Below are 15,261 nucleotides of genomic sequence, written 5' to 3'. Positions count from 1 at the left end.
AAGGTGCGTCCAAACTTTTGGTCTGCACTTTATGTGGACGCCCCTTCTTATTAGTAGGCAGACAGCCAGCTCTCAGAATGAAACCACTGACTGTAGAAAGGTTATAAACTAATAATTACTATTAAACTTCATCTTTTGTAGCTGCTGTAAACCTCTGTTCCTGGGGTATCCAAAAATGTAGCATCTCAAAAAACTGAATGAATGAAAACCTGTTCGTTTTCAACATACAGAACTTACTGGAAATGTTTATTTGAAGTACGAAAGGGAATGAAGGTATTCTGTATATTCCCTATTGCTAAAGAAAAGGGGTAAGGAAAATCTAGAAGGCAATTAACATTTCTTATATGAACTGCAGACCATTGTCTACAAAAACAAATGATAAAAACAAAGTTCAACTGCCAAAACTGTAAGCGCACCCTTAAGGTACCTTCACACATAACGATTTCGTTAACGATATCGTTGCAACGTCACGCTTTTGGTGACGTAGCAACGATCCCGCTTAACGATCTCGTTATGTGTGACAGCGACCAACGATCAGGCCCCTGCTGGGAGATCGTTGGTCGTAGGGAATGATCAGGACCTTTTTTTGGTCGCTGATCACCCGCTGTCATCGCTGGATCGGCGTGTGTGACGCCGATCCAGCGATGTGTTCACTTGTAACCAGGGTAAATATCGGGTTACTAAGCGCAGGACCGCGCTTAGTAACCCGATATTTACCTTGGTTACCATTGTAAAAGTTAAAAAAAACAAAAAACAGTACATACTCACATTCTGATGTCTGTCACGTCCCCCGGCATCAGCTTCCCTGCACTCACTGTCAGCGCCGGCCGTAAAGCTGAGCACAGCGGTGACGTCACAGCTGTGCTCTGCTTTACGGCCGGCGCTGACACAGTCAGTGCGGGAAGCTGACGGCGGGGGATGTGACAGACATCGGAATGTGAGTATGTACTGTTTTTTTTTTTAACTTTTACAATGGTAACCAGGGTAAATATCGGGTTACTAAGCGCGGCCCTGCACTTAGTAACCCGATGTTTACCCTGGTTACCCAGGTGCTGCAGGGGGACTTCGGCATCGTTGAAGACAGTTTCAACGATGCCGAAGTCGTTCCCCTGATCGTTGGTCGCTGGAGAGAGCTGTCTGTGTGACAGCTCCCCAGCGACCACACAACGACTTACCAACGATCACGGCCAGGTCGTATCGCTGGTCGTGATCGTTGGTAAGTCGTTTAGTGTAACGGTACCCTTACTCATTTCAATCAAGTTTTAATAAGAAAACCGAAAGCAAAAAACCTAAATTCATTATTTTACATTAGACTGAAGACAAAACACTTAATAGAAAACTACTGATCCTGTAAGTGCTGCTTATCTTTGCGGCACACAACTTTGGACAATGATAGATCTTTAGAATCTGTGTAAGACAAGGTCACATACAGGACATCAGAAGGCGATCTAATTGAGGAGTAAGAAATAAACTAATCATCAGAATCCTCTTCTTGTTGGTTCCGTTTCTGTCAGGAAAAAAAAGTATTTGTAATTACCAGTTACTGCTGACAAAACATTTACATTTGTTAAAACTGCAATTTTTAGGTCAGTATGCAAACCAAATAATCTGGCAGTTGAATTGATAATTTATTGCGGTGTCTGTGGCTGCCAGGATCTCGCTTGTATTGTACAGTTTATTATAGAGAACGTTGAAAAAGATGCACAGCAGTTAAAAGCTCAGTGAAATGTTTTATGGAAATGATAAATGAGGAATGAGAGAAAAGTATAAACCATTTATAAACTAAAAAATATAGCACATCTTCTGGTAACATAAGTATGCAAATTCAAGTTTACAATCTAGAATTAAAAATAATGGTTCTACGCTGCTTGGTAGCTTGATTGCTGCACACTATATTATTTTTAATATGGGTCTGTCCTTTACTTTCTTCTTGCTCGTATTAGCTTAAGTAAGAGGTGAATAGAGAAATGAGAACATCATTTTTGAAACAGTGATTTATGGTTTGTTTTACTTGTCTGTAGAGGAAGCTTGTTAGATAATAAAGCACTGATCAAACAGTGTACTAATAGAAAAGTTGCAGGTACCTAATGTTAGGGATTCCACATCCAATATCTTCTAGTGGCGGTGGCTTATCTCCCAAGAACAAAAGGATTGGCAGTCCGATATTGGACATGCTGGATCCTCATCTACCCTTACAAAATGTGTCAGGAGAAAGTCGGGAGGCCCCAAACACTGACTGTTATCTGAGTCTGCCAATATTGGCAAGTTTGTCCGACATTAGTCTAATGTGTATGGGAGCTTTAAGTGACTGTAGAACAAATGGCTGAGCTTTGAAGACTTTACAAAGGAACAATACATATATATGTAAAGACATTAGAAGATTTTGGTTTTCATTGAAGGTAATCTTTTACAATGTCCTTTTTCGGCTCCTGTTGTGAATTTATTTGAATCAACACTTTTACATGACAATGCAGTAACATAAGATTAACCTGATTCTAAGTAAGCGCTCCATGCTGTCAGGATTTTCTGGTGTTGCCTGCAAGAGCAAGTACGCAACCATAAGTAAGCAAATTGCATACTTCTGGCAACATTCCGACTAGATGTGCTCAACATTGCTCAATTCTTTTGAATCGAGAGAAGCTGAGCACATCTAGTTGGCGAGTGACTGTATCTATGCAAATCACATACTAATGATCATGTGACCGCCTGCTCTCAAGACCAGACAATCTCTTTAAATTAGGAGTATTCGTATTTGGTTAGTTGGACAATTTAAGGTTTTTGTGAGAGTCCAGGTTAACTTATGATTCTGTACAAAAAATAAAAATGCTGGACTATTAGATGTTAAATTAAAGGAATGTAATACTAATAAAGATAACAAAATAAAAAAAATATTTTAGGTTAATTAAATAAATCTTAATTACTCTGACAGATCAAGTCATTTACTCACTAGTTTAAGAAAATCAATAAGCTTATGTGCATCTTCTCCTGTTGAAAGATCAACAAAATCCTTTGGTAATCGGTAACTCAAGTAAGGGCTAGGTTGGACTGTGACTTCACTGGTAGTATTGCGAAACATAGGACAATCCTAGAGTTCAAAACAAAAAGAACAATTTATAGACTAGTCACTGTTTTGCAGTGTAATATAGCAGAATGCTGAGTAGACAACATAGCCTTGGAGTTCTTCCTCACTGGTACTTTCTAATTGAGATACTGTCAAAGATAAATATGTATGGTACTTATTTTGCTAGATTTCCTGAAACTTGCCAATTTGCTGAAATAATCTAAAAAAAATGCAACTTGGTGTATTTATTACGGTTACACACTTGTTATAGTTATCAAACAAAGATTCCAGTGTAAAGGCTCTTTAGAAAACCTTCATCTTTATTAGTTACGTATACAAAAAGTCACAACCCCATTGGTGGATATTTTAGTGGCAAACACGTTTCAGACCGAAAGATCTTTAATAATTACTTGCAATGATTAAAGACTTTTCAGTCTGAAACGCGTTTGCTACTAAAATATCCACCAATGGGGTTGCGACTTTGTATACTGCTTCTATATGCACCTAATAAAGATGAGTATTTTATGTAATTACTTGAAGCTCGAATCTTTGTTTGCTCAATTCTCCCTGTGCACTGCCGGACTCCGAGCCTCGAACGTCAGAGTGGGTGAGCCGGCTCTTTTTCAAAATGTTTTGCTTCATACTTGTAATAGTGCACACTTTTTTTTTTTTGTTTGTTTGTTTGTTTTTCCACAGTCTTTATGACAAATCACTTTAACAAGTAGAACCATTTTCCACAGTTTGGATCTACAGAAATGTCTGTCTTGTGTTACGTAGGCTCTACAAAGTGGCAGATGGCATCGAGGAAAAGCTGTGTCTGATCTGCGTGTACCCAGTGTCCTGCACCCTGAATGTACTCCACATTTGCACATGGGAAGAGGCGTTCTATGTCAGGGTAATTCTCGGAACTGATGTATGGAGAATTAGCTCCTCCCAAGAAGAGCGTAGGTCCGGGGTAAGAGCAATGGAACTCTGGAAAGTCTAGTAAATCTTGAAGATGGTTTGAGATGGCATCAAGATTTACTCTCCATTTAAAATGGCCATTTTCTTGCACAAGGTTAGAGAGCAAAAACTGGCGAACAGATGCTTTCTTAACAACTGTACTCAGCTGATCCTCTGCCAGTCTTCTGGCTGTAGATCTTGGCATCTTTCCCTCTAAACGTATATTCTGCATAACTAATATACTGAGGGAAACCAGTCTGCTGCACTGTTGGAGAAGGACTCGTGTCCACGGAAACCAATTGCTCTACCATTTGGGGTTCTTGCAGTGTCAAGGTCATGGCCGTCTTGCCTCCCATGCTGTGACCAATTAAGACACAACTGGAAATGTCTAACTGCTGCAAGAGGTGACGCACATCACCACTCATCGCAGGGTACGTGATGAGATCACAATGTGGACTGCTGCCATGGTTGCGGGCATCTAACGTCAGCACCTTTCTACCTGTCCGGCTCACCAAAGCTCGAGCAATAGACTGAAAGTTTGATTTGCTACCAAACAATCCATGAAGCAAGACAAGGGGTGGTCCAGGTGCCGTTCCCTCATACACGTCATAGGACAAAGTGACAATGCCGCCATGGCTTTTACGGTGTGTTGGGATAGAAGGTCTGGTGCCCAGTGCGATTCTTGTTAGCAGTCCCCAGGTCCGGCAGCTCCTGAAGGACACGTGACACACCAGCGGCGGCATTCTGGGCGTGCACACTTTTGATTCCGTAAGAGCTGATGATTACACATGCTCAGTAGCCTAGTACTAGCATGTAGATACATTTGTACATGGATGACAGCCATTATTGCTATTGTGCATGACAGCTAATGACAATAAGCACATTAGAAGAAACATCAGGTGGAAGTTCTGAGAGGTCATCAAATCAGCAGGGGGCGCAACAACAGATATGTAAAGAAATAACAATTCACTGAAGATTTTTTTAATTCTAAGTTTGCAAGTGAAAAATTATGTTTTGCATGAAATAACGCCTATAATTAAGACAAGTCTTCAACTTCTTCTACAGTTATGGGTTATTATTCTCTTCAACCTGCTCACTCACTGGGTATATTCACAGGTGGCCGATTTGTTTCGGAAAGGTCTGTGACTGTTACATTAATTTTTAAGGGGCTTGCGGAAATACATGCTGCAGAAATAACCTCATTTGCCGCTCCTTTCCCGACGCTGTTTGGGTCTCATGCTGGCCTCTCTACTTAGTTTTGGCTAGATAGGAATATGGTCACAGTGATGACCAATGAGCCAACATGTTCACATGTTCGGTTAGAAGTACAGACCCCTACAGTATAAGGGACCTGACAAGGACTGGAAGAGGAGTGTCGAGGACTAGTGTTATTTAATTATTTGATGCTGGTTAGACCTAATACTGCAGACTCATTTTAAGTCACGTAAATAGTGTCATAAGGGGTTGTTCAAGAATTAAAAAAATGTTACTTGTTCTGCAGAGATGACTTACTGACCAGCCACACATGACCATTGTAGCCAACATTAAGGTTGTAAACAGAGAAGATTAGAATCGGCCTACAAATTTTGTGTACATAGGGAATCCTGTGGATTTAAAAAAGGTACCTAGTGAAAACTAAGTGGAACACCCACTAAATTTAGGAACTTTTGGAATTCAGAATTTTTCTAAAAGTTAATCATCTTCCTAGATTAAGGTTTTGTTTTATTCCTTTACTTTTTCGGTACATTCTATTACACAGGGTATAATTATTATGCAAATTAGCTAAACTATACCTCTTTGAGCTAATCCCCACCTACCCTACACCGCTTAGATCACTTTCTTAAGCTGTTTTTTTGACTGGTGGTCTTCAAAAAGTAGAGGTCCAGTAAGTGTGATTTATGGTGGAACTGATATCTATCACAGGAAATTAGATCAAAAGAGCAGTCTTATGGAGAGGATATTGTACATTCATTTTAAAAACCTTTAGAACAATAGTCATTCTTAATCATTGAATGATACAACTTTGGCACACAATGCATGATAGTAATTCATTCAGCTATTAATACATTTTGAAGCAGTAAATGAAAAAACAAAACCGTTCTTTATAACAATAATAACTACGGTACCTGCTCCATATCATCCTCGTCCCCTGGCATTTGACCGTTCAGCAGTTCTTCCCAAGTGAATAGCAAGGAGTCTGTAACTTCTCCGAATGGATTAAAATCAATCAGCCAGATCTTGCCCTAAAAGCATGGACTGCATTATTGTAGATGCTTAAAATTTTTTTTATATCAATGCACAGTTTTTTTGATTTTGAAGCGTTAGGATTCAAGTATACCGCTGTATTACGAGTATTTGATACAGAGCCGTGACAAAACTTTCTTAAGAGATACTTCGGTCCTCTACCATATCGCTTTATGCCTGGTTTCATACAAAGGTGTTTTTTTTATACTGGAATCTGTACAAATCCAAACAAGACAAAAACAATGGTATGCTACATTACGTCCACATATACGGAGGTATTTTGGGTTTAATAGAGCCATTACACATACAATCTGCCCTACACATTAACAATAATAATTTTATTTCTATAGCGCCACCATATTTTGCAGCACTTTATAATCAGAGGGCACTTGTACAGACATTATCAGATATTACAGAGTAACACATACCATACACATACTCGTAAGCTGACAATCTATGAGGAAATTGGGAGGACACAAAATGTAAAAAGTGCTTCTGGCGCATGATTAAGCATTATAATAAACACGAGTATTCACCTAAAACTGCACATAGTATGTACTCATTCAGCTATATAGACTGAACGATTAAGTTATGGTTCTTAGAATGTAATTATGTTAATTATGTAAATAATAAATAACTTAATTTCTGGGTCAAAAACCTGCATAGGGGCAGCATATTTCAGATTCAGATCTGCTGTGCCAAGTGTGCCAAATGCATATTCCATACTGCAGACGTGGATCTGCTGTATCAATGAACCAGGCTTTGCTCACACACACACAAAGACAGGGAAGGAGGCGGGAGACAACAAGCAGGCAATAATAGCAAGAAAATAGAGATAATCACTAGGAAACTTTCCTGTGTATTATCGGCATCATTTCTACGACACGGTTTCTTTATGGGACATGCAGATTATTCTACACACTGGCAAACAGTTGGGGACCAGATTATGTTTTGCTTATGTTCACCATTTATTTCTAGGTTTAGTGTTCCATTAAATTACTTCTACTATGTTGTCTGTAACTCCTGTGCAAACCTATTTCTCATAGTTGAATATTTTTATGTGTGTTTAGTCTGATCTTGCAGTTATCTCCTTTATTCCCACGCAGCCTAACCAATAACTAAAGGTTGAAACCATGAAAACCTAATTCTCTATATAAACTGCATGCACAAAATAGAATATTTTTTTATTAAGCCAATTTGCAAAGTTTATTTATGTTATATATAAGTAAAAAATTATCAGGTCTAACATTTCTAAATGAAATTGGCCCTACTTACATTAATGGATTGAGGTTATTCTACAATGTAAACTCAACCTTGTTAAAATGTTACCACTAATAAAGATCACTGGATCACTTACAAAAATCTGAAATTACATTAATAAAACACCCGGGATGTTAGGCAAATATTCTAGAGTAAACATTAACAACAAAATGAAAAATATGTCACATAAACGAGAACTAGTTGTGCAATTTAAATACATGCTGCTGTGACAATTAAGGAACACTTTCATTCGTCACAAGTCAAATCAGCATTTCATGGTTTAGTGTTATGAAACCCGCATCGAAGGAAAAGACTAAAAGCAAATTATCACCTTACTGCAATGTTTGCAATATTGTGCGTTGAAACAGGGTAGCGTAGAGGGTTGAGCACTGTATTTGGGCATTACAAGAACAATCATTTACACATTATTGCAAGGCCAATGCAGACTGGTATGTTTAGCAGTTGAGTTTAGCTCAATGGAGTTTTACCATTATTCCCACAATCGCATCGTTTATCACAAAGAAGAGTTAATACACACTTCTTGGTAATATACAGACATGAGGTTTTTTTCCCCCATTTCTATCTACACCTCGTTGCTTTCCCTTCATATCGCAGAATGGGTGGTGGTCCTATTCTAATTTGCCAAAACTACATTTCCCAGCAGCTTCTGGTCAGTGTTACAGGCCCTTTCTTCCCTCCCTTGTGTGCTCCTGACTAACCCCACCCTGAGTTATCATCAACCTAGTCCAAGTGTAGAATTTACCTTATGCTTCTGCACACACTCTACTACAACAGTACCTTGTCTGATTGATTTTATCTTCTAACTCAGTTGTGATTTTGGGACTAACAAACATTTTATTTTGGATGCTAGGACTTATTGAACAAACAGATTTGCCAGGTTTGAGATGGGCTCTTGACAAAAACAGTAAGGGACAAACCCACTCTCCCAAAGAACTCTGTGGACGCCTTCAATTTTATAGCTATTCTATTCCACAATAGGTGAAAGCATGCTGCAAAAATGTATATAGAAGTGCAGGTCTCATTTTTTAGATGACCTTATACATTTGACTTACCTCACTGTCTTTGTATATGTCGAAAACAACTAGAAGACAGAAACAGTGGCTAAATGTATTTAGCAGTAATACACAGATACAAAAAAGAAAATGTTTGGTGTAAAAAAGTCAAATGTCTATATGAATTTTACAGAAAATCCAGCGCTAATACAAGTCTATGAAAAAAAAAAAAAAAGGATCCGGCGGCAACTTTTGCTGGATCAGTTTTTTTTCCAAATTCGCCGGATTGTGCCTGACGGCAAAAACCTGATGTGTGAAAGGGGCCTAAGACAACTGGTTGTAGCAGAAGTTTCCCAGTAGCGCTCTGCCTGTATTAGGACAAAAGATCGCTAAGCCTTGCGCCTTGGTTAGATGACTCACCATTCAAAGATGGCATTGACGAGCAGAATATTAACCCCTTCTCTGCAGGATTTCTGCAAGACTGTCTTAGGACTATGCAGACCATTCTGCAGCATGACAGTGAGAGTAACTATATTTCCAGTGTACGGTAATTTAAACATTAATTTCTAGGTGTACGACGGGTTCACATCAACATATTGCACACATCCCGTGGTCCCATCAGGGCTTCCGTCTGATGCCTTGAAAAACAGGATTCAGGTGGATTCACTGATGGGACCAATTAACATTAATGAAGGAGTCATAGTCACTTTGTGCTCTGTCTAACGGCATATTTTATGAAAAAAAGGAGACCAGAAAACATAGGATTGTAGAGTATGGCGAAAAGGGATGTGGGGTAAGATATATACTCACCTGATGAGGTTGGGTTTGGCAATACATCCCTGTTGACCCATAACAAAATCAGCTGCTAACCTCATTTTTTTCTTTACAGTATCTGCCTTTTTTCAAGGAGACACAAAAATGCAGTTGACCACGTTTTTGTACCCACCTGACAAAGGTGTTTACTGCCGAATATGATGGTAGACAGAGCACAAAGAGACTGCATCTACTCAATCAATGGATCCAAAAGCAGATGCATCTGAGTCACATTTTCATGGCTTCAGAAGTAAGCCCTTACAGAGTGCCACTGACGTGTGCCAAAAACGTAATGTGAACATAGCCTTAGTGTTTTGTTTTTTAAAGGACTGCATGTTAATTTAAAATCCTTCCTTTCACCTGAAGAGTGTGCAATGTGCATATTGTTAGGGCAACAATCATGAGAATAGGTATTATTCAAACTGGACAAGCCCTTTTTAACTGCAGTACGGGTGCAGTAAATTCTTTAAATAATTTAAGGTAGAAATCTTCTACTTACAGTCCTCATCAAGGAACTTGTGCTGGATGTTTTCGTTGAAAAAATCCTGTATTGATCTGCAGATGTCCTCTTTTTGCTTACAGACGTGTTCATAATACTGTGTATAATCTCTCTGAGAAATACCTATAAGTACATAAAACTGAAGATTTATGCCAGAAGGTAGAATCAATACACTCATTTGAGGCATAATGCATCCTAACTTATCATTCACATATGTGTTTGTTAGTCTAGAAAAGAAAATCACCACTGACCACTGTGTTACCCTTATGTCACAAGCATACCACACAACGCCCAATATCCTGCTTTCCTGAACCTCTGTGAGTGCGACGTGGGGAGTATGGCATTCACTGTGAATTAAGTGAGGTTAGCATATAAAATACTGTATCAGTAAGCTTTTATTCCATCTTATTAAAATTGTAACAATCACCACCCCCCTATCTGTGGGGTAACTTTCCAAATCACTGGGGGTCCAAATGCTGGAACCCCTACTGATCCAAAGAACCGGGGCTTGAATTCCATATGAATGGAGCAGTGGTCGATCATGCGCATAGTCGCTCCATTTGTTCTTCAATCATGCTTAACCACTTTACCTCGAAGCCTGACCAGGCCAATTTTTCTCAATTCTGACCACTGTCACTTTATGACGTAATAACTTCAACGGATTCTGGTGATTCTGACACTGTTTTTTGTGACTCATTGCACTTAATGATCGTGGTAAATTTAAGTATATATTTTTGTGTTTAATTGTGAAAATATCGGAATTTTGGAGAAAACTTTTAAACGTTTGCAATCTTCAAACTCTTCATTTTTTAGCAAGCGTTTTTTTACCCTCAGGCGATTCACAGAATTGTATAACATTGGGCTGAGTCAAAAGAAAATTACCGTATTTTTTTGGATTATCACCTTTTTTCCTCCAAATTTGGGAGGAAAATGGGGGTGCGTCTTATAATGCGGATATACCTTACTGGTACCGTTGCTGCAGGCCGCAGGCTGGGATCAGGGTGTGTCCGGTGGTGCTACGGGTGCCCGGGACTGCTGCTGCCGATGTCTCTGGTGCTGCTGCCGGTGTCTCTGTTGCTGCTGGGGGGCTCTGCCTACATTTTGTGAAAGGCCAGAGCCCTCCGCAGTTCCATGGTTTCCTGTGCGGTGGACTATGGGAAAATGGCCGCCGAGCGGGTGGCGCATGCACAGATGGAGATCTCGGCACCAAGATCTCGGGAGATGAGATCTCAGCGCTGAGATCTCGGGAGATGAGATCTCAGTGCTGAGATCCCATCTTCCGAGATCATGGTGCTGAGATCTCCATCTGTGCATGCATCGGCGGCCATTTTCCCGGAGTCCACCGTACAGGGAACCATGGAACTGCAGGGGGCTCTGTCCTTTCACAAAATGTTGGCAGATCCCCCCCTGCAGCACCGGAGACACCGGCAGCAGCACCGGAGACAACCGCAGCACCGCCGGGCACCCCCGCAGCACCGGACACAAGCAGCAGCACCGGACACTAGCATCATAACCGGACACCCGAAGCCGCATGCACCGCTGGACATCGGAACACCCCCTCATCCCAGCCTGTGGCCTGCAGCATCACTCCACTCCTGCCTCCTCCAGCAGCGACCATGGGACCCCACTTCACTGCAGCCACCACCCCCAGTAAGCAATAAGACGCATGGATTATAAGAAGTACCACCATTTTATTAAAAAAATATATATGTTTTCCTTTTTTCTCGTTAAAATTTGGGGTGTGTCTTAAAATCCAGAGCGTCTTATAATTCGAAAAATACAATGTAATTTTTCCCACTAAAATGTTTCTTTGGCCTCTATTTTTTAATTTTCGAAAGGAAAAATAGAAGAAAATGAAAAGTGCAATTTCTCTTCAGCACGACAATACCCCCAAATGTAGGCTAAAACTACTTTTGAGGCACAGCGCAAAGCTCAGAAGGGAAGGAGAACCATATTGGAGTTCAGAATGCCATACCACATTGGCAAAGCCCCTGTGGTGCCAGAACAGCACTAATACCCATAAGTGACCACATTTTACAAACTACACCCACCCCAATGAATTCATATAGGAGTGCAGTGATCATATTGACACCACAGGTGGCACACAGAGTTTTATGCCTTTCGGTGGTGAAGCAACAATTACATTTTTAACACTAAAATGTTGTTTTAGCCCCAAGTTTTCATAAGGGCTAATAGGTAAAAATATACTGCACAATTTTTTTTTAAATTTCTCCTGAGTACAATAATATCCTACATGTAATTGGAAACTACGTCCGAGGCACATTGTAAAGCACAGAAGGGAGGGAGCCATATTATATTGCAGATTTTGTAGGAATTGTTTGCGGGAGCCATGTCACATTGGCAGCATGTCTGAGGTGCCAGAACAGAAGAACCCCTCTATAATTCACCACATTTTATAAACTACACCTCTCAATTAATTCATCTATTTGATACTTGGAGATGAAATTATAGTAGAATCGTTTGGGGACTCGATATACAAAGCCCGTAAGTTCAAGAACAGCAGAATTCCCTCTCAAGTGACTCCATTTTGAAAATTTACACTACTCTAGGAATTTATCTACAGGTGTAGTGACAAATTTGACTTCATGGGTGTTTGCCAGAAACAAGAAGCAGTGGATGTTGCTGAATTAAAATTGTAAATCTGCCATTGTAGTGCCCAGCCCTTTATGGTGCCCAGCTCGTGCTTCTGGACGATAAATTAAGCGGGCTCTCATCACTACAGAAATGCCAAAAATGAGGATGCTAAATTTGGTTTAAGCACACTATGGGGAGAGGGCCATTAGGATTTGTAAGTGCAGAATTCACTGGATTTCTTTTGGGGTGCGAGGAGTCATAGCACTTTTCCAGAGCCTTTTTGCACGACCAGTAACGTGAAAGCACCAAAACTTCCCTTGACAGATGATGGCCATGAGTGGGGACTTGCTTTTGTTGTAGATTAAGTTTAAGCTTTTATTGGGAACATTGTACATAACATTTTGGATTACATTTATCCTGTGCTCTATGCTTAGCACTTACATCGGGGTTTCCATCTAAATCTCTGAATGTCATTCAGATGAAACCCTTTGGGTCCATTCACTATAATGAGGCGAGGCAGAGGAGTTACACTGGACTCCGTCTGGCCTCTGTTGAGCACTTTTATGCAAGCCTTAAAAGACAGACTCCATCGGATCATAGGCCAGACTGCATCCTGTGTCTCCATTGGCCTGATTACAAGGAATCTTCTGCCGGGGGTTCTATCTGAATTAAGTTTTTCAGAGATTTACACAGAAACCCCGGTGTAAGTGCTCAGCACAGAACACAAGATAAATGTGCGTGAGCCTTACTGTGCGATCCTTGGGAGTCAGAATGAACAAATCAACAGCAGGTGAAGAATTTGGTTTATTTTTTTTTTATGCCGTTCACCAGAGAGTATAAGTGATTAGACCAATTCATTCTTTGGGTTGGTGTGATTACAGCAATACCAGATTTATATCGGTTTTTTTTTCATGTTTGGCTGCTGTCACACACTAAAAAATGCTTTTTATTGCAAAACAAAGTTTTTGCATCACCATATTTTGAGAGCTATAATTCTACTATATATCTGCAGACTGTTTTTGTGGAACAAGTTGACACTTTTATTGGTACCATTTTTGGACACTTTTTTAATTGTTTTTATTTCAATTTTTGGGAGGCAGCAGGAACAAAAAGCAGCAATTCAGGCCTTTTTTTAAATGCCGTTCACCCTTTAGTAAAATTAATCAGGTAGCTTTATTCTCATGTAAGTATGAATACAACGATATCAGCTTTTTTTTTTTTTTTTGAGGGACAAGATGACATTTTCAAGAATACCATTTTTACTTACATTCGACTTTTTGATCGCATTTTGTTCCACTTTTTCTCAGAACTATGATGAGAATTCAGCTGTTTGCCACATTTTTTTCTGGTGTCCACTGAAGAGGTTAACTAGTGTGACTGTTTTATAGGTGGGGCAGTTCCAGACATAGCAATACCAAATATGTGTACTTTAGCTGTTTATTTTTATTTTTTTGTGTAAAATATATATATATATATATATATATATATATATATATATATATATATATATATATATATATATATATATACTGCTCAAAAAAATAAAGGGAACACAAAAAACAGAATATAACTCCAGGTAAATCAAACTTCTGTGAAATCAAACTGTCCACTTAGGAAGCAACACTGTTTGATGATCAATTTTACATGCTGCTGTGCAAATGGAATAGACAACAGATGTAAATTATTGTCAATTATCAAGACACACTCAATAAAGGAGTGGTTCTGCAGGTGGGGACCAAAGACCACATCTCAGTACCAATGCTTTCTGGCTGATGTTTTGACACTTTTGAATGTTGGTTGTGCTTTCACACTCATGGTAGCATGAGACGGACTCTACAACCCACACAAGTGGCTCAGGTAGTGCAGCTCATCCAGGATGGCACATCAGTGTGAGCTGTGGCAAGGTTTGCGGTGTCTGTCAGCGTAGTGTCCAGAGGATGGAGGCGCTACCAGGAGACAGGCCAGTACACCAGGAGATGTGGAGGGGGCCGTGGGAGGGCAACAACCCAGCAGCAGGACCGCCACCTCAGACTTTGTGCAAGGAGGAACAGGAGGAGCACTGCCAGGGCCCTGCAAAATGACCTCCAGCAGGCCACAAATGTGCATGTGTCTGCACAAACGGTTAGAAACTGACTCCATGAGGATGGTCTGAGTGCCCAAAGTTCACAAATGGTGGTTGTGCCAGCGCAACACTGTGCAGGACGCTTGGCATTTGCCACAGAACATCAGGATTGGCAAATTCGCCACTGGCGCCCTGTGCTCTTCACAGATGAAAGCAGGTTCACACTGAGCACATGTGACAGATGTGACAGAGTCTGGAGATGCCGTGGAGAGCAATCTGCTGCCTGCAACATTCTTCAGCATGACCAGTTTGGCAGTGGGTCAGTAATGGTGTGAGGTGGCATTTCTTTGGATTGCCACACAGCCCCCCATGTGCTCGCCAGAGGTAGCCTGACTGCCATTAGGTATCGAGATGAGATCCTCAGATCTCTTGTGAGACCATATGCTGGTGCGGTTGGCCCTGGGTTCCTCCTAATGCAGGACAGTGCCAGACCTCATGTGGCTGGAGTGTGTCAGCAGTTCCTGCAAGATGAAGGCATTGAAGCTATGGACTGGCCCGCCCGTTCCCCAGACCTGAATCCGATTGAACACATCTGGGATATCATGTCTCACACCATCCACAAACGTCACGTTGCACCACAGACTGCCCAGGAGTTGGCGGATGCTTTAGTCCAAGTCTGGGAGAAGATCCCTCAGGAGACCATCCACCGCCTCATCAGGAGCATGCCCAGGCGTTGTAGGGAGGGTCATACAGGCACGTGGGGGCCACACAC

General features: G+C 40.7%; 1 protein-coding gene and 1 pseudogene across 1 annotated transcript in view; both read right to left on the bottom strand.

Moving 5' to 3' along the window:
• Nucleotides 1-890: 890 nt before the first annotated feature.
• Nucleotides 891-15,261, bottom strand: part of CDC123 (cell division cycle 123) — a 108,468-nt gene continuing 94,097 nt past the window's right edge. The window contains exons 9-13 of the mRNA XM_077264585.1: nucleotides 9,833-9,955; nucleotides 8,581-8,609; nucleotides 6,130-6,246; nucleotides 2,948-3,085; nucleotides 891-1,507 (exon numbers count right to left, since the gene is read on the bottom strand). Coding sequence (XP_077120700.1) covers nucleotides 1,472-1,507; nucleotides 2,948-3,085; nucleotides 6,130-6,246; nucleotides 8,581-8,609; nucleotides 9,833-9,955 — 443 coding nt within the window. The 3' untranslated portion in view covers nucleotides 891-1,471. The remainder of the gene's footprint in view (nucleotides 1,508-2,947; nucleotides 3,086-6,129; nucleotides 6,247-8,580; nucleotides 8,610-9,832; nucleotides 9,956-15,261) is intronic.
• LOC143775884 (sn-1-specific diacylglycerol lipase ABHD11 pseudogene) lies at nucleotides 3,757-4,749 on the bottom strand (annotated as a pseudogene).

The sequence above is a fragment of the Ranitomeya variabilis genome, chromosome 5 (assembly GCF_051348905.1).
Source record: "Ranitomeya variabilis isolate aRanVar5 chromosome 5, aRanVar5.hap1, whole genome shotgun sequence".
Lineage (NCBI taxonomy): Eukaryota > Metazoa > Chordata > Amphibia > Anura > Dendrobatidae > Ranitomeya > Ranitomeya variabilis.
The sequence above is the reverse complement of the archived record's forward strand: the minus strand, read 5'-3'. Positions and strand labels throughout refer to the sequence as shown.